This window comes from Platalea leucorodia (genome assembly GCF_965183815.1).
Source record: "Platalea leucorodia genome assembly, chromosome: 3".
Taxonomy (NCBI): Eukaryota; Metazoa; Chordata; class Aves; order Pelecaniformes; family Threskiornithidae; genus Platalea; species Platalea leucorodia.
The window spans coordinates 34811514-34830763 of NC_138825.1; the positions used below are offsets into that span (position 1 = coordinate 34811514).

At 34.7% G+C, this 19250-nt stretch overlaps 1 protein-coding gene across 1 annotated transcript in view; it reads right to left on the reverse strand.

Moving 5' to 3' along the window:
* DNAH8 (dynein axonemal heavy chain 8) overlaps positions 1 to 19250 on the reverse strand; it is a gene marked incomplete at its 3' end in the record, with an annotated part of 145633 nt that overhangs the window by 66842 nt on the left and 59541 nt on the right. The window contains exons 41-51 of the mRNA XM_082307343.1: positions 17379 to 17603; positions 16086 to 16258; positions 14078 to 14256; positions 11911 to 12098; positions 9869 to 9955; positions 9663 to 9770; positions 8676 to 8810; positions 7875 to 8036; positions 4024 to 4270; positions 2437 to 2678; positions 2216 to 2356 (exon numbers count right to left, since the gene is read on the reverse strand). Coding sequence (XP_082163469.1) covers positions 2216 to 2356; positions 2437 to 2678; positions 4024 to 4270; positions 7875 to 8036; positions 8676 to 8810; positions 9663 to 9770; positions 9869 to 9955; positions 11911 to 12098; positions 14078 to 14256; positions 16086 to 16258; positions 17379 to 17603 — 1887 coding nt within the window. The remainder of the gene's footprint in view (positions 1 to 2215; positions 2357 to 2436; positions 2679 to 4023; positions 4271 to 7874; positions 8037 to 8675; positions 8811 to 9662; positions 9771 to 9868; positions 9956 to 11910; positions 12099 to 14077; positions 14257 to 16085; positions 16259 to 17378; positions 17604 to 19250) is intronic.

The window sequence follows — 19250 nt, forward strand, 5'->3', positions numbered from 1 at the left end:
CTGTGCTGAATCTCCTAAAATAAATTATATTTGTCCACCTAATGAGGTGGGCCAGAGGACAGTAAACAGCCAAAAGAAAAACATATAAGTAAAATCAGCAGAAAAAAAGTCATCCAGGAAGAATACTGGAATATATGCAGTTAGAAAGTCAGTGGAAATTACAAGGAGGAAAGCAAAGGTGAGATCACTTTTTATATAAAACCATTATGAAGCTGTTGTAGATGAAAAAACAGCTTAAATTGTGAATGCTAACAAACAGCAGATAATTTGGTACATGTGCATGTGTGGGTGAACATCCAAAACTGAACTTTAGAACACAAGTACAAGTCTGCTATCTGCTAGATGCAACTGGTTTGAGATGGTTGTAAATTTTGAAAACACCTGACCTAAACAATAGCGGCATGTCCTGAATCCCACAATTAATAAAGAGACATAAGACAGAACCACCAATCAGGGGGCTCATAAGGTACAGTGCTTCTGCACATAGACCATATACAGCAAAACTGGGATCTTAAGGTTCTGGAAAGGAGAGGTGGTGCAGAAAAGAAGGGTCCCCAAAAGAAGTGGCCTTGGAAAAAAAGGGGCCCAGAAAGGAGGAGGTGAAGATCCTGGTTGATGGAAAGATCCTGGAAATGCGGGAAGATCCTGGAGATCAGAGATGCATATAGACAAATGCTGGATGATGCCAAGAAACCTTGTCAAGTAATGCCCAATCCTGGTAGCTGCAAGCAGCTGCACAGCACAGAAACCAACACGACTTTTTGCCCTACCTTCTCACACCAAGAATGAAATCCTTGCTGGGAAGAGAAATCAAGACTAAGTGCAAGGACAAGCAAGACTAAGTGCTAAGGGCAAGCAAGTGAGGAAGTGAATCTGTGAAATGATGAAGTAGGGTAAAAGCTCTGGTCTCACTGGTTCTTAGATAAACCTCAGCATGGAGGTCCACTAAGCGTTATTTACTCTGTCACACCTGTGACAGAAACTTCCTAGAGATTTTCATTCACAGGAAGAAACATTCAATACAGGTTAAATCAGGGAAATATTTCCCTGAACAAGCAGTACGAGTAGAACACTGACACACACACACTTCCTAACAAGCCCTTATCAAAAATAACATAGAAACTTCTAGTCCCAGGAAAAGTCTTCCATGAAGACAACATCAATTCAGTCAGAGGTTTCACAGATAACAAATGTAAAAGAAAAAATATTATCTCTCTCTAAAAATTTTGTGCATAGCATGTCCATCTTGTTTATCATCATAAATTCACAAGTTATATAGTTTCTGCCTAGGGACTTCAATTCTATAGACATATTAATTCCATTTGATACTGCACAGTTAATCTTTGAAGCATTTACTGTGGCTATTAATTAGCAGCAAAATACTTCAAACCGATGAAAATCTGAAGCTAAATCCCTAATGAACAGTAAAGAGATATTAGGTGCAAATTGACTAGTTTAATATTAAATTGAAGTGTTATCCAAAATATTATCTTGTCTACCCTCTTATTCAAAGGCATTACTGAATTTGTTATGCATGCATCAATATAAAACTGAGATTACATGGACAAATGGAAAGTCTGGAGACTTAGAATCTCCAGATGACAACAGACTCATAAACAAATCAGCTGGAGACATGCAGTATAGGACTGACAGTCTTGCAAAATCTGCCAAACACATAATCTTATTATTAATAAATCACTGATAAAGTTTGGACTCCACTCAAGGTAGAATTCCAACTGATAGGAAGGGACAGGCAAAAATTACTACATTGACCTTGGAAGAGCTGACTGACAGAATCACAGCTATTACATCTGGAGAGAAAAAGAGAATTAGAATTATTCTTCACTGTCTCTGATGACACTACCAGTAGGGTTAGACTGTTCCTTACCACAATTTGTTTGGTATTAAAAGAACTGGAATGAGACCACTAGTTTATTAAATATATGCTTCTGAAAACTTACTGAAGCCTGCAAATTCCAGTCAATAGAAGACTAGCCTACACATGAAGTGATAAAGAGAAATAAAGTTTTCTTCTGCACATCTTTAACAGTTCCTCTTAGATTGCCTAAGAAACAAGAATTGAATTTGAGGTTTTCTTTGTTAGGAAACAATCTTTCCAAATTAAATTTTATTGCTATCAAATGTTCTCTTTGCTATTTCTGCATGCTTATGATAGTCAGTCAAGTCATACAGACTTACACAGTATCTGTTTTACCTGCATAATGTAGTTACATTCCAGAAGCTCCATTTTTGGATTAAGGTTTAGTTTCATATATGTATATGCTGGTTCAAAGATCCTATCATACAAACTTTGTAAAACTTCAGCTTCTTGAGAAGAACGTTTTTTCAGCCATGCCTGAAAAACATCAACATTATTTTTCTGTATAGAATATATAACAAGGTAAAGTTAGGAGTAGCCAGCAATGATAATCTTACTTGCAATATTGGTCTCCAGCTGAGGGCAGAAGAACTGATGTAGACCATACCCATTCGAGAAACTGTTGCTGGAGAGGCATTCTCAATGTTGTGGACCTCAAATAACAGTTTACATGTAGGAGACATAGGAATTCGATCTCCATTTGCTAGAGTGAGGGTCTTGTTATCATCCAAAACTGAATTTAGATTCTCAATCCAGATTGCATCTACAGGACCATCTAAAATCAGAAACACATTTTCACCTGGAAAAATAATCAAAAGAGATATGGTTCATATCACCATGCTGAAAGAGCAAGAAAATAAGTTTACAAAAGATGGTCTAGAACTTAAATAATATATGAAAATGTATTTTATTTATTGTAATTTCTGCCATCTCCACAGAAGATCATTATGTATAAACTGCATATTTAGTTAAGGAATTATTTTTGAAACAATTAGTAGCAAATGAGGGCACAAGTATATCTTTATAATGTTGAACATCTGTGGTGAGATTACCTTGGCTGGCTGTCAGACAGTCACCACGCTACTCTCTCACTCTCCCTCCTCAACAGGACAGAGGGAGAAAATAAGGTGAAAATGCTTGTGGGTTGAGGTAAAGACAGAGAGGTCACTTAACCAACTACTGTCACAGGCAAAACAGACAACTTGGGGAAAACTAATTTATTGCCAATTAACATAGACTTGGATGATGAGAAACAAAGACAAAAAACTGAAACATGTTTCCCCCACCCCCTTTTCTTTCTCCAGACTCAACTTCTTCCTTCCCAACATAATCTAACTCTTCCTCTTTCCTCCCCCTGCCCTCCCCCCACCCTAAGCAGCACAGGGGGAATGGGGAACTTAGCAATTTGTTGCTAAAATAAGGGTTCTTTGGGCAACTAAACAAAAGGTGTTGAATATTCACAGGTCCCATTTAAGTTAATGAAAACTATCATCACTCATCAATTCTGAAAATCTGATTCTTTTTCTTTTATTTTGAAACATAGATATAGATGAAAATGCCTAAATTTTGGCAATCAAATTTTAAAATTCTGGCTTTGCTTTGAATGTAGAAAATTTCCAATAGAGAAAATATAGGCATTTCCAATATAGAAAATTCAACTTTCTTTTAAAAAGAACCTCCTTCTAGGAAGGTTCCCTAGAAGAATTCTCTTTCTTTAATATAAATGTTTTTTTTCAGATACAAATGAATCACTGTGAAAAGGAATTTCAGTATTCCAATCCTAAAATACTGGAATATAAATACGGGTAATCAACGTATGAAAAACCATGGGAAAAAATTATTTTAAAGCTAGTGCAATTAGTACAAGTAAATCTAAATTACAATTTATCAGCTTCCAGATAGCATATCTACACTGTAGAACTGAAGTGGCAAGGAAACGAAGAATTTTTTAATGTAGATATACTACTGAAATAATAAATTTTTAAACTGTTTCCCTTTCTTGAGAAGTGAACTGTAACCTCATCTATGTTCTCTATAGTTTGTCTCAAGAGGGAACTTCACCACATTTGCAAATTCAAGATGCTCTATTCAGCATATCATTCAAGAGGTATTTTTACGATACCACACAGAAATTATTTACATACCCTTTTTAGATTTCAGTGTTTTCCTCCACAGTGTAGAAAAGATTCCATCTGTCCAATCATTAGTCGCAGCATCTAGTTTTCCAAACATTTGAGGAGCAGTAATAGCTTTGGGGTTCATACGCATTTCTCTATGAGGTTGGCCACACTCTGTCAGTGCTCTCATTAATATAGTTATGACCATTGTTTTTCCAGATCCGCTAGGTCCAAGTGTCATCAACCCATGACGTACTAGAGAAGTTTCATACAACTATTAAAAAAATAAAAATATTTTAAGAAATATATGCTTTTGGAAGATTTTTGCTTGCATTTGATAGTCAGTGATTATAAATGTATTAGACATACAAATTATATGCTCAGGATTGAAATCAGCATGCGTTTACTGATTTTTAGTGTTTTGTGGAATAGCACATACCTTCACATCTTAATCTTCTAAGCACCAAGCAAGTTTACTATAAAACAGTTTACAGAACTAAATCTTGCCTAAACTTTTCAAAGCAACTGAAGATAATTTTACCAGATTTTAAAAAGGATTTTCTGTATTATTCAAAAGGAAAAAATGAATAGTAGCGAAACATTAATGCAACAGAAGAATGGCTCATTACTACAGTGCTAAAACACCTGAGTATATGAAATAAACATAGGGACTGTACTTCCTACAGGATTGCAAATGGGTTTAGGTTCAGGACAGTTCTTTATTGAATTTTCTGTTTTTCTTTTAATATTATCTTTAGGCTTGCTATGGAAGTGGCAGGGTCTGCCTACACAAGTATCTCCTTCTGGAGCAACTGAAAGGAACAAAAAAGTGGTAGTCCTCCTGCACGACAGACCCTTTTAAGGAGAAGCATATATAGCTGCTTCCTCTGCAAGCTGAATAAAGGCTTGTATCAGTCCAAGAGAAAGATCTACAGGCACCACAAATCTAAACTAAGATCAAATCCACCATGAACTTCACAATTTCAAACATCTTATTCCCAGAGGAAGATAGAATTTGTTAAGGCACAAGCAATCTTATGACCAGTTTGGCAACTAGAAATACTAAGCTGTAAATAAATCACTGAACGTGACTTCAAGCACGATGGTCAAAAGTGTTTTCTCCCATGCAAAAATTCTGCTGATCATCAGTGTGAAGCTGTGTGAAGGACAATATAGATCCAGGCTGCAGAATGTGGAGCAAAACCTCCTGTAAATTAGGTGGAGTCTGAGCAGAGCCATAAATATACCTCTGGTTTGATAACAGAGGCATGATATTTTAGTTGCTGTGAAATAACATAAGGCAGAATGTTGCACTTTGTAGAATACTGTAATGCATTGTATCTTTTGCTCTCATTCAACAAATCACACAGCACTTTTGTTTTTTAAGCTAGACAAGTTTGGAAATTTTCAGAAATCTGGTAATAAGCACAAAGGTGACAGTGCCTTCTTGGGTTACATCTAGTTTATTTTAAGATACTTACTTTGTAAAAGCCAATGATATAGTTTCTAATTTAAGCACTTCAAGGCCTGTAGTTTCAGAAAGTCTCTATTCTGAGGCTGTATTTCAAGAAGATACAAACATATTTCCATAGCGTAAAATGTTCTTAAGTGTCAGTTGTTGTAGCTACACTCTCAACTTGGCAATCAGCAAAATTACAAATAAATGCTTCTAGAGCAATATAGTTTTCAGCCATTAGACATGGTAAAGGTTATTAGTCTTAACCACTAACAGTGTTTAACAATTATCCAAAAAGTAGGGATAAGTAAAATATGAAAATTAGAAGACAGCATAATTCTTCTCTGGCTGACAAATTTTACAAAGCAAAATTCAATTTCACCAATCAATGGAATTTAAAAAAAAGTTAATTTCACTAATTAAGGCTACAAGCTCACTCTCAGTGAGTAATATAGCCAACAAAGTAAAGCTGATCACTGTTTAAAGCATGGTATTTAAAAAAAAAAAAAAAAAAAAAAGCGCATTCTCACCTTGTTGCCTGCATGCAGAAAAAACAAAGAATCAGAGAACACAGGAAAACAACAAATTCATAATGTTTAAAAACATCATTATCATCAATAATGTTTAAAAACATCATTATCATCAATAATTAAAGTGTGTTCTCAAAAGAGAGTAGAACAAAAAGACAGAAGAGCAACAATGCTCTAGTTATCTTTCTAGCTTGTCAATTTATAATTGTTTAGTGATTGTCTATTTATCTCTTGTGTTGTTAGTCTGCTGAATTTGTTAAGTTTGCTCTTTAAAGAAGGATGTGTATAGGGAAGTGTGTTGGCATAAAGAAAGATTATCAGAACATGAGTTAACTGCCTTTAATAATAAATTCAAAGTTCGTTTCAAACATGATTGCATGTCAGAAATACAACTGCCAGATATTTAAATCCTATGTTGGAGTACAGGTCAAAAAAGACATTTAAGCACCTTTTTTCCTTCGTATTAAATAACTATATATTCATTAATCAACAACATGTCTTAAAGATTATCGCACAAAACACAAATTATCATAATCCAAAATTACAGTTTGATCATTAAATTGATCATTAAATTACTAAACATAATTTCTTACAAATTTTCTGAAGACAAAATAATCTCTTGCAACACCTTAACAATTTCCTCTCTTTCGCTTTTCAATCAGAACACACTCCAGGTCTAAAGAGCTTGCAACACAAGGTAAACCAAACATACTACACTCCTGGCAAGCTGCCAGCGCACAGGGTCTATTTCTTTATTCCTCAAGTGCCAAGAACCAACTTCTTGTTTTATTTAAACAACATTGTTTGCAAAAACTCTTTGCTAAGCAATATCTCATTCAGATTCTGTGTATTTTCTTACTCATTTTTACTAAAACTCTTGCATGCAGGTAACGGAGGGATACATATTCCACTTAGGTGGGGTCTTTCCACAGTATTCAGGTGGCTAATGCATTTCAGAAGGATGCTAGCTTTGAACATTACAGATACAAATTGACAGTAGCTGACCTTGTTCACATCTTTTGTAGTCTAGAAAGCCTCTAAGTCTCTTTATAGCTTTAATCTTTCAATCACTCATGTCCTTGAGAGAAACAATTCCCATTGTATGACAGTGTCATTCTTGTTACTGACACTATTTTTCGTTCTTTCATTTTATAGTACCTACCTGCACATTCACTTGCATGCTTAACCTTGTTATAGGCTTCCATAAGCTTGTCATAGCATATGCTAAGACATATATGCTCTATACATGCTGATACTTTAACTCTTTCAACTCAATACAGGTAAGCTGGATGATTACCCAACCAGTGTATAAGTTGTCAAAACTTACGTGAGAAAAACCTTTGTTTACTACAATGTCTGCTCAAACTCATCATGAAGACTATTCTTCATTACAGAAGCATATTTAAGTCAGAAATACATAGCTCTTACATTTTTCTTTGCTCTTATAAAGGTCTTTTAGCTCTCTCCTCCTCCTTAGCAGGAGTTGTGCCCTGGCTGTGTTTCTTCTCATTCTTTATTTACTGCTTTGGCCTTCAAAATGCTTCCCAATCCTTCTTATGCTCTACTGTCTCTACTCTAGTCTAAGAACCTCATGTTCAGAAACCCATGTAGGTGCCTTGCTCCTTCATTCAGATAACTTCATTCAGATGCACTACCATATCCGGGAAAGGCTGGGTTAATAGCATGCTTTAAGGTATTTTTTTTTCTTTTGAATTATTTAAAGAAATAAAAACACAAGTCCCTTGGATTGGTCTTCCTTAGTGTGGTGTACACACAACCTTCAGTTTTTCCCATGTTAGAAGCACAGGTCCTTGAGCAAGACAGTGGTTTAGCTACTAACATGGTGTTCTGACTCCTGGTTGTTAAAAATAGTTTGGGAAAAAAAGTTTTACCTGAACAAGCTTAAGATTCCATGGTGGATGGTTAATCAACCCTGCCTCTTCAACCTGATTAGCTACTGCAGCCTGAAGCTCAGCATAGGTACTACTGTCCAACTGTAATCCCGGAAAGAGACCATTGATAAGACTGAGAAACAAAGGCTCATCTTCATCTATCTGAAAGAAAAAGAGTTATTAAGTGCTTAAAGCACAGTTATGCAAAGAATGTTCTCAAACTAAAATTAATCTCTATTTTAAAATAATAAACAGTAAGAATATATTTTCTAAATACAGTTGCTTATGTTCATAAACACAGCCAGCCAACAGGACAGCTCACTACAAAAACAGCATTTTGAAAATGTCATCGATATGCCATGTGAGAAAAATTCAAAATTGAAAGGAATTTCCCACTGAGTAGACACTGGAATCTATTTGTAAAATTGATTTGTAAAACACTTGCAGCACATATTGGAAAGAACATCCTATCTGGAAAGAAATATTTAAAAGTCTAATTCAGTGAATACTCAAATTATTCAGTTTACTTATGGCACAGTAGTCAGTCTGTACACAAGTCAGTACATAAAATGTCATACCCACAGCTAAGCCACTATTAACTTATTTGAACCTTCGCATGCTGAGCACTTGTTCCAAGTCTAATAAACTCTCACTGCTGTTTACTGATAACATGATGATTATCATATTTCAATTTTTAAAGAAAAAGATGCTTGAGATTTTTTCTAATCTTCTACAAATCCTCATGAAATATCTAGTAGACTTGCCTATACATGGTACTAAAATATTAAATTAGATTCTTACCAGCTTAGAAAGATTCATATCTCTTAGCCCTCTCATAACAATACTTAATTCGCTTTCATTTGGCCTGGCCCTCTTTTGAGATCCAAGAGTCCTCAGTACTGAAAGAATATTCCTCAGACCAAAGTCATAATGGACCTAGAGAGTGGAAAAAGGCTTATGCATCAGTAACAAGTTCTCTAGCTTTATTTCATCAGTATATCAAGCCTTACTTGCATATTGTATAGTATAGTATAGGAATTATTCTGCTAAAAGAAATGAAGGATAATAAGGCTTTTCAGGAAAGGGGGTGGGGGTTTATGAGTTTTTTCTTTCCTAATTTAAATTTAATTGACTTCACCATTTATAATGCCATATAGCAATTATTTTGTAGCTCTCTACAGCAGGGTTCTAAAAAAATAACAGTTCCATTCCAGACTCAGTCTTTCCAACTGAGGCAGCTTAAAGCCAAGACCTCAGATCAAAGCAGTGCTATGGGGAGAAGGGCAACTTAAATCAAACTTGAGACATTCCTCCTGCGGTTTCCAATTTCCAACTACTTTCTATAGCCTTAGATAATTCTTACAGAAAAATGACATCACCAGGTTAATTTTTACCTGGCTGTTCATCCATTTGCAACTTCAAGCTCTCATTCTTTAACAATTAAACAAATGTGTTTATGTGACAAAATATACATGAATTAACATGGTTATTTATTAAAAAAAATATTTTTAGATATTTATATGCTTATTTATACAAAATACATCTTTATTTATATAAATATATTTATATATTTACCTAAATTTATATATGTATATATTTACATAAGCATATACATTACATATATTTATTCAAAAATAGAGATATTTATTTGAATTATATTTAAACTACTTCAATATTTCGTAAAAAGCATAAAAGTGATACTTCAAAAACAATTCTGCACAAACCAAAACCTAAGGGGTTGTATTGTTTAAATATGAAGACAAAGATGAAGGGAATACATAACACTACCTGCTTAGTGAGCTGCTCCTCGCAAAGTTTATAAAGAACAAAGAATTTCTGAGACAAGATCACATTATCAATAAATCCATAACTTGCAAGCTTAACTCTTATAATTATCTGAAATACAGGTTTTTTTAAAAATTCCATTAGTTTTTCTGAAGGTAGGTAAGCAAAATAAAATACATTTTTTCTTTCAGTTCCAATAGTAATTGTACCTGTCTATCTGGAACCATCATTGCAACAGTTCTAAACTGAATTTTCAGATTTTCTGGTAGTTCTTGACGTCCAGCATATCCAGGATTCTATATAAGAAAACATACTGCATTATTATTTACAACAGTCAAAATAACATCCTTTTCATTGTTCAATAAAAGTAAATTATTACATGAATACTTAGATCTGTTCAGAGTTAGAACTCTTGTCTACTAATGATTAAAATGTGAAGAAAAAACTTCAACCATAGCTATGAACGTAATAACCTGTGCATAATTGCCAGAGTAATAACTGAATTTCTTTATCATAACAAGCCAGTAATTAGAATTCGAAAATTTCATGGAATACAGTCTAGTTGGTTGATTTCTTCGAGTGTATTCCCAATGAGAATAAAATTTTCATTACCATTTTGCAGGAGAGGTAGGTTTGTAACATATTAAAAATCTAGTGTCTAGCAAGAGCCAAAATAATAATTTAAAAAAAAAAAAAAAAGGATAACAAGCAGTCTACAGTGAAGAAATATTAGGATGCCCTTTTCTATTTCTTGTGTCTAAAAGGCTAGCCTTTAAGTACAGGATCTCACTGAATGTTTAATAGTTTGTGAGTGAATCCTATCCACTGAAGTAAGAATCATATAAGAAATTGTAATTCCCTTTTAGTGACAGAAGTGATTTTAATAACAGCTCAAGAATAGGCAGAGAATATTTTTAATGACACAATAAAAATAACACAGTCAACAAAATTAGAAAATGAAAGGTTTACAACAAAAAAATATATGAAAGAAAATTTTAATGACCAAGAAAGTCTGACTAATAGAAGATTTCTGGAAACCTGCTGCAAATATGAGGAATAACTCTGACATCTAACAGGTGACGTTTAAGAAATTAGAAGCAGTCAAAAGATATTTATGACCTCCTCAGTTATTATCCTGCACTCAAACATGCAGATGAAGATTTTAATTTCCCATAAAGTCATCTTGGATTGCCATGTGCCTTGGCATTAGGAAACATAAACTACAAAATTCCCTGCCCATGAGATTACAGGGATTAGTGCCATGAAGCCTCAGAAACCCTATGGCAACAAGACAACAAACTCTGAAAGTTAATATTCTAAATCCATGAGTTTGTGTTTCTCCCTTGGGTAATGGTTGGTAACTGGTGTAAAATTATACATACTGCCTTGCATATCTTTTTTGTGCAGATTATCCATTCAGTTGTGGGATCTAACTTTGATCTATATGTACTGGAAGTCTTTTTCACAAGCAGTCATTATAAGAAAAGGAACAATGTATCTCAGATACCACCTATAAAAACTTCATGATATAAGAAGCACAGGTCTGTCATAATGCCCGTGCTGACTCCAGGATAGACGCACAGAGCAGAATGGGCCCCTTTGCCACAGAAGGCTAAAAGTTGACATCCAGCACTGTATTTACCAGTTTAGACACATCCTGTATCAACAAATGAAAGGATCTGATAATCTTTTGCACAGATTTTGAAAAGACCTGTTGTCAACACAGTACAAGGAAAGTGATTTATTCCAGAATCACCATACTTGTCTTCTGTAAATCACCTTCAATAATTCTTTTTATATATCCATGTAAAGTACCCATTAGACAAGACATATGTCTTTGAAAAATCTTTCCTACATCTCCTGCTTTAAGTGAATGCTCTTTTTTTTTTTCCTACAGTATCTTTCTCACTAATGCTGTTAAAGCATTTCAAGCTAAGGTAGTAAAGCATATTAGTGTTTCAGTCCTCTCAGTGAGCACAGAAAATTCTGGAAGTTTGGCCAAACCCTTAGTCTACATAATGAATTGCAATATAGTAATGAAGGGACATAATTCTGAATTTTTTCAATAATCTTAAAGTAAAAATGAAGCCATGCAATTCATGAATAATCAGATTACTTATGTGTTCCAGCAGTTTAGTCTAATTCTATAGCAACAGCATCACTTAATAAAATCAGTTCTTTTCACCGTGCCATTTAACTAACTTGTATATGGTATAATTTGTTTCTTCTCTGGAATTATTACTACATTTACCATTGTTAGGAAAATTCCAAACTCTGGATTTAAATCTACACAGTCTCCATCAGAGAAAATGAACTGCTTTTTTCTTTCTTTTCTTGCTGTTAAAATAATATAGATTTGTTGTGCTGCTACTGACAAGACAGGCAACTCAATTCGGTTGAATTCATCAAAACATCCCCAAGATCCAGACTGTGCAAGACCTAAAACAGGGACAGAAAAATGTATTATCTGTTGTTCTTCATGCATATTTGAGATATCTGAACTAGATGACTTTTCCTTCAAATAATTAAATAAGATGATTAGTTTTAATTATCGCACTGTGGCCAAGGCCTATCTTCCCCCATCCACCTGACTATTTCCATATCAATCTGAATTAATACTATTTGATTTCTACAAAATGCTTAAAAGTGAATCAAAATCAGAAAAAAATCTTTCATTCTCTTAGGGTATTTAACAGATCTTTCTTCCAGATCTTTCTGTGAATGCAGCCTTTTATTGTAAAGCGGCAATTCAATTATTTGGAAAAAAGCTGTATAGTTAATCTGAAAAAATAAAAATAAGTGACTTGGAGCTAGAAAAGACTAGCCTGAAATGTTACAACAAAAAAATCTCAAGTTTTTTATTTTCATTTGGGTCTTCCAGCCTCCACAATATTTTTAAATTAGTTTTTTACTTGCCTCTTATAAATCATAAAGGTTAAAATTAAAAATTGAAATTATTTTTCCACTAACTAGGGATTTAAATAAAACTCGGAATCTCACAAGACACAATATTAATCTTAGAGCATATATCTCTATGCATAAGCATTACCATTTTAAGTCGACACTAAACTACAAGTTTTTCGTGTAATGGTATAGGATATTAACAATATGCAAAAAGTGGACAACGATCTGTGTGAACTTTTCTATGAAAGAAAGACGTGAAGACAGAGAATGAAAATTAAATGGAAAGATAAATCTAGAAGCACTATACTAAGAATAACATTTTCATAAAGGATTAACTTCACAGTTGCCTAATTTCAGTTTGGAAAAGTAACATGTATTTAGTAGCAACTAAGAGAATTGTTCCTTTAGCAACTTTTTATGAGAAAATTTGTAGCAACATTTTTTTCCAAAGTATATTAAAGAACCAGTAGGCAGTAGTTTTCTTTCATGTATACTGAAAGATAACTATTTAAAAGTGAAAAATTTATCCAATGCATTCAGGGTATACTATTGTTACACAGTTAAGGCTAAATCACTTTAAAGTGATTCTGTCATGTACTCAAAGATTTTTTTTTTTAAATTTTAATAGCTCTACTTTCAAAGGGTCAATACGTTTATAAACCCACAGCTTTAGGCACTTTTATGTCACAATTATTTTCTTGCTAAAAAAAAAAAATTATTAATAGTTTCACCCCTTGCTTCTCAATACATACAATAGCATAACTTTGAAAAATGAGCTGACAGAAACCTCATGAAGTTCAAGTCCTTTATCTGGAACAGAATAACTCCATGCAGCAGTACAGCCTTGGTGCTGACTGGCCACAAAGCAGTTTTGCAGAAAATGACCTGGTGTCCTGCTCAACAACTAATTGAGCATGAATCAGAATTATGCCCTTGTAGCAAAGGAAGCCAGCTGCATATTGGGCAAGAGTGTAGCCAGCAGGCTGAGGAAAATCACTGTTTGCCTCTACTCTGCACTTGTGACATCGCAGCTGGAGTACTGTGTCCAGTTTGGGGGCTTACTAATAGAGGAGAGACATTGATATACTTGCATGAGTCCAGCAGATGGCTGCCATGATGGTCAGTGGCTGGAGGACATGACACAGAGGGAGAGGCTTAGAGAATATGATTTGTTGAGCCTGAAGAGAAAGCTAAGGGGAAAGTCTATAGCTGTTCATAACTAGCTAATAGGAGGCACTGAGAAATTGGAGCCAGTTTCTTCTCAGAGGTACAGCGGAAGAAGAAGAGGAGACAATGGATACCAGTTTCAATGTGAGAAATTCCAAGTCAACAGAAGTATAAAAAACGTTACCATGAGGATGGCCAAACACTTGAATAGGGGCCCAGAGGTGTTGTGGAACGTCCATCCCTGGAGATACTCAAAACCCAACATGAGTAAGGTCCTGAGCAACCTGCTCTAACTATACCCGCTAAATGACCTGTGGAGGTCTCTTCTATCCTACATGAAGTCTTACCTTTGAAAATCCTACCCAAACCTCTGAAGTCCATTTGATCAGAGCAGTTAAAGACTACTACATATTTTCCCAGAGCCTTTCCCATGTCTTTCGTTGTTTCTGTTTTACCAGTTCCAGCTGGTCCTGCTGGAGCTCCTCCCATGTTCATTCCCAAAGCCTGCGCTAAAGTTATATAGCACCTATAAATGTTAATTCATACAAATTTATTAAACCATATGAAATATATATGGGTATATATATAAAGATAACAATGAGTTAGGCGATAGATTTTACAGCTCTTATGTTAAAACATTACTTCTTCATAAAGCAGTTCCATTGATTTCCATGAGTGCAGGAAGTTCAGAGTGGTGAAAGTCACAAAATACAGCATTTAAACATTACGTATAAAACCAAAAAAATTTATCTGGTGTTAATCTAGTTTGTTACAAACTGTGAATATTAGATGAGCTAAAAAATTAATGCACACCACATAAAGGAATTTAATTGTCATTAACTCTTTTTGTAGCTATAAAGAGCAGATTCCGCTGTTGAATTCTGCCACCTCAACATACTCTGCAGTATCTTAATCTGTATACATTTCATTAGGTCAGGTTACCTTTGCCTAAATCCTCAAGAGTGAAAGAGTAAGGATATATGGTCTGTTCCAAAATTATGGGTAAAAAATTCTTTACAATTCCAAGAAAGAAAACCCTAAGCTTTACCCTTTTTTTTTTTAAGTCTTAAAACTTAAAAAGTTTAGACTAGTGTTTTATTTATATATGAGTCTTAGTTACAATTTGCATTCATGGTAAGGTATGGAAGAGTAACGCTAAACAAATTAAATGACAAAGTTCCTATACAAATGATCTGGTATCTTCACTGTCAAATCAACTCCACATACTCTGCAAGCATTTCTAACTAAAGTATTTCTGGTTCTAATCCATAAATGAACAGAGTTTAATAACTAACTAGTTCCTGCAGTTTAGCTTGATTCACTATAATATATTATGCCAAACTTGCACTACAGGGACCTTGATGTTTTCTAACCAATAAGAAATTTTAAAGTGACAAAGGTTTTACTCCTACAGTTCTACTGAGGTTAAGGCACGTTTTGGGGTAGAATTTAACATTTTGCATCAAAAATACTTGATTGTTGAGGGCAGTACAGTTCACTGCAGAAATGTACTGAACTTGCTATATTGTCACAATAGCAGTCCTACCTCTTCTAGAGAAATAAAGGTGTTCAAAAAGCTGTACAGACACATACTCCACATAGGTAACAGAGTGAATGACTGTAGGTTGGAAGTTATTTTTGGTTCTTGAGGGGATGTTTTTGCAAGTAAAGTATCTTTTGGCCTTCTATTTTCTCATTTGGTCAAAAGTGACATCTCAAGAAAGGAATAAATGGAGGAAAAATTTTGACAAAAAAAGAAGCCAAGAAATTCCCAAGAGGAAAAAAAGAAAAATTGTTCTCATTGTTAACCCACATTTGAAACAAAATTAATGGTCATTTCCTTGCCTGGCTGCAGAAGAATGGCAAGTGAGTGCATATAGCTGGGACTTGGTCAACACCTACATTCTTATGGAAAAATCTAAACTGTTTCCCAGTACTAATAAGATGACAGACACTGTCTGGTTGTCTTAGACTTTCAAAGAAATTGGTAATCACAAAATCTTTATAGAACCCCTTATTACCAAATTTGAAATATTTGACCTAATCTTTTCTTCAGTATAGAAATACTGCTAAACTATACGTTACTGTATAACCTTAAAATTATTCATCTCTGTTACTAAATCTTTTTTTAAGACTGGGCAGTGATAAAACTTTTCTAGGAATTACTAAGTGTACAAAATAGTGAGACTATTTCACCTTTCCTAAAACAGCATGCTTCAGCAAATGTATGAGAAGATTTTCATTAATTACCTAGCCCACATAGGACTTAATTCAGAATGTACCTCTTTGAAGATATATGTTAAATAAACACTATATATATTAAAAGTATTCATTATGTAGAATTGGTTTTCTAACCTGTCTGTAAGAGGTGTTATAACCAGACGATCAGTGCAACCCAGAAATTCATTTTGGTAAACAAAGTCAACATCTGTAATGGATACCAAGACTTGATCGAAATCCTCTTTAAAGTAGAATCTGGACTGCTTTAACCATTCAAAATCAGTTGGTGATTTGATGTGCATTTTTACCTTAAAAGAAAGTAAATAAATGTACATGTTATAACTGAGCATCCACATTTATTGTCTTTGATAACTATGATAACATGCTTATTTGTATGAGAATAATGAGTGATTACTCAAGTTAAAGTTCCTATGTAAATAAATGGAAATACATATACGCATCACATAATATGTTCAGATGTATGCTAAACTGATGTTAAAAAATGTCCTGATCGCTTAACCTGATCATTACAACATCTGTATTAATCAAATAAATCTTAAATTGCTTTAGTAGTGCAGCTCACCCTCCAAGTGAAACTAGCAAACACACTGCTAAATCCACCAAACACATTGGAACAAAGGGCATGATGAAGGAAGGAGCTGACTGAGGCATGGAAGGCAAATTGTGTAGAATCTAATAAGCTTGTGTCATCAGCAGTAAAAATATGTGAGACATGTAGTTTGAGGGATGGCATTCCTCAAAGAAAAAGGGAATGTAAACAATTTAGCACAGTCTAAAAAGTTCAAGTATAGGATTAGCATTATCTTTTGATTTTAGTAGGGTTTTTTGTTCGTTTGTCTTCTACGTATTCTCCTTAGGAACCAGAAAGAGAATCCCAGTAGCTTGTTCTCCGTGGGAGTAGGAGAGACAAAAAGAAGAAACGAGGAGATATGGAAGATGTTGCTATCATTGCTGTAACTCTAGAATGGGAGGAGCTATAGTGCAGCCTAGTGCCAACTACTGAGATTCTGCAAGAAGCCATGAGGAAATTGTCCGTGATGATACAGCTACAACACCCTTAACAGACTCAACTTTTTTAGTTATACAAGTAGGAGTAATACAACAGTTTTTCAAAGAAAGGACATACTAAAAGGTTTTTGTCTATCAAAACGATTCTGTAGGAAGAAGTGGAAAATTGAAATATTCTAAGAAAAGTGTAAAAACTTGGAGCAAATATTTAGATAACAGAACTGATGGATTTTATTCTAGTTTAAGCAAAAATGTACTATTTTTACTGTGATGAGATTATGGACATCTCTGTCTCACAAACACATGCATACACATGTGTAACTGTAGCTACCACATATAAGAAAAATTATTATGACAGAAAATGCATTTAATTGTCAGAAATCAAAATCTGTACTTTACCAAATCATCGAAAATATCACGCTGATGCACATGAATCGTAATAAACGTTTCAAATTTCACTCTGTCAAACTTGGAAAGATCATGCGTGGTCTGGCTAATCAACATATTCAGAATCTCAAGAAATCTCCCATTGGTTACTTGCATGATTTTTCTGTCCTCTTTAGCATTCTGTAGAGCTTCTTCTGAATCATGTGTCCACAACATTTGAATTCCCAGTAATCCAACCTACAAATTTAATATGTGAAAAAAATACAAAAGAATCACTTGTTGAACACTAGCCTTATTATAGAAGCCTTAGGTGTAATAGGAACAATAAACTGTGATGTAGAGAGTCTCAAATTATCACTACATCCAATATGATGCTATCTCACCAGGATACTGTGCCTGAGTTAATTGGCTCTGCTGTGGTACTAGAAACACCTGAAAAAGCGTTTTAAAACTCTTATGAAAATTTGCCACATACCGAGATACACACAAATTAAGGATGATTCTCACTTACAATCCCTTAGCCTACTCTAGTATCACAAACATAAACAGGTCTTAAATTGTGGGGAGAAGTTCTTCTGAAAATTGCCCATTGCCAATTCGTAGCTAATTAAAGAACATTTTAAAAAAAACCTGTGCATTTCTACTGAACATAGGATGGATTGCTATCTTTCTAACATGCTGTCATGACTGGACTACAGCCTAGAGCACATTGAACTACAAGTTATTTTGCTTCCAAATGTATCTAGAGAGTTATAGGATGTTGCGTGTAAACTACAGTCTCAGATTGATTGTGATTTACAATATCAGGCACACCCATGACAATACAGGATAGACGAGAATTGTATCAATACCTTTTTCTCCCACCTTTCTACATTCACAAAGCACGAAGACCTAAAAATTTTACTAACCCATTGTCCTGGTTTCAGCTGGGATAGAGTTAATTTTCTTCCTAGTAGCTGGTATAGTGCTGTGTTTTGGATTTAGGATGAGAATAATGTTAAAAACCCACTGATGCTGTAGTTGTTGCTAAGTCATGCTTACACCAGTCAAGGACTTTTTAGCTTCCAATGCTCTGCCAGGTGCACAAGAAGCTGGGATGGGGCACAGCCAGGACAGCTGACCCAGACTGGCCAAAGGGCTATTCCATACCGGTATGATGTCATGCTCAGTATATAACCTGGCAGAGTTGGCCAGGGGGCTTTGATCGCTGCTCAGGGATGTGCTGGGCATCGGTCGGCAGATGGTGAGCAATTGTATAGTGTATCACTTGCTTTGTATATTATTATTGCATATTATTATTACTACTACTACTACCACCACCACTATTCTATTTTATTTTATTTTACTTCAATTCAATTATTAAACTGTTCTTATCTCAACCCACGAGTTTTCTCACTTTCACCCTTCCAGTTCTCTCCCCCATCCCACTGGGGGCAGGGAGTGAGCGAGCGGCTGTGTGGTGCTTAGTTTCTGGCTGGGGTTAAACCATGACACCCACTCTTTCTACTTTTCTATCTCCCTATATCTGTAGTAAGTTCATGGATACAGAGATTGTGTAGCAGGAAATATCACACCATTTTAGAGTCATTAGACTGTCATCAGTAGAATCTAAAACAAATTTATTTTAGAATGACTGATTAGTCAGAGGAAAAAAAAAAAAATCTTTTATGTGACTTTCTCATGCTACCTATAACAGAAGCTTCTGAGACACGACAAAGGTAGACTGAAGGAAAGAAAATGTTTCAAATTTTTTGTCAGTATTTTGCCCAATTTCTTCTCTGTCCTATAATACAGTTTTCTTTCTCTGTACTTTGAATTTCTTGGCCAAAGACTGTTTTCTTCTTCTTTGTCCCACCCCCCCACCTTGCCCCTTCTAACACAAAG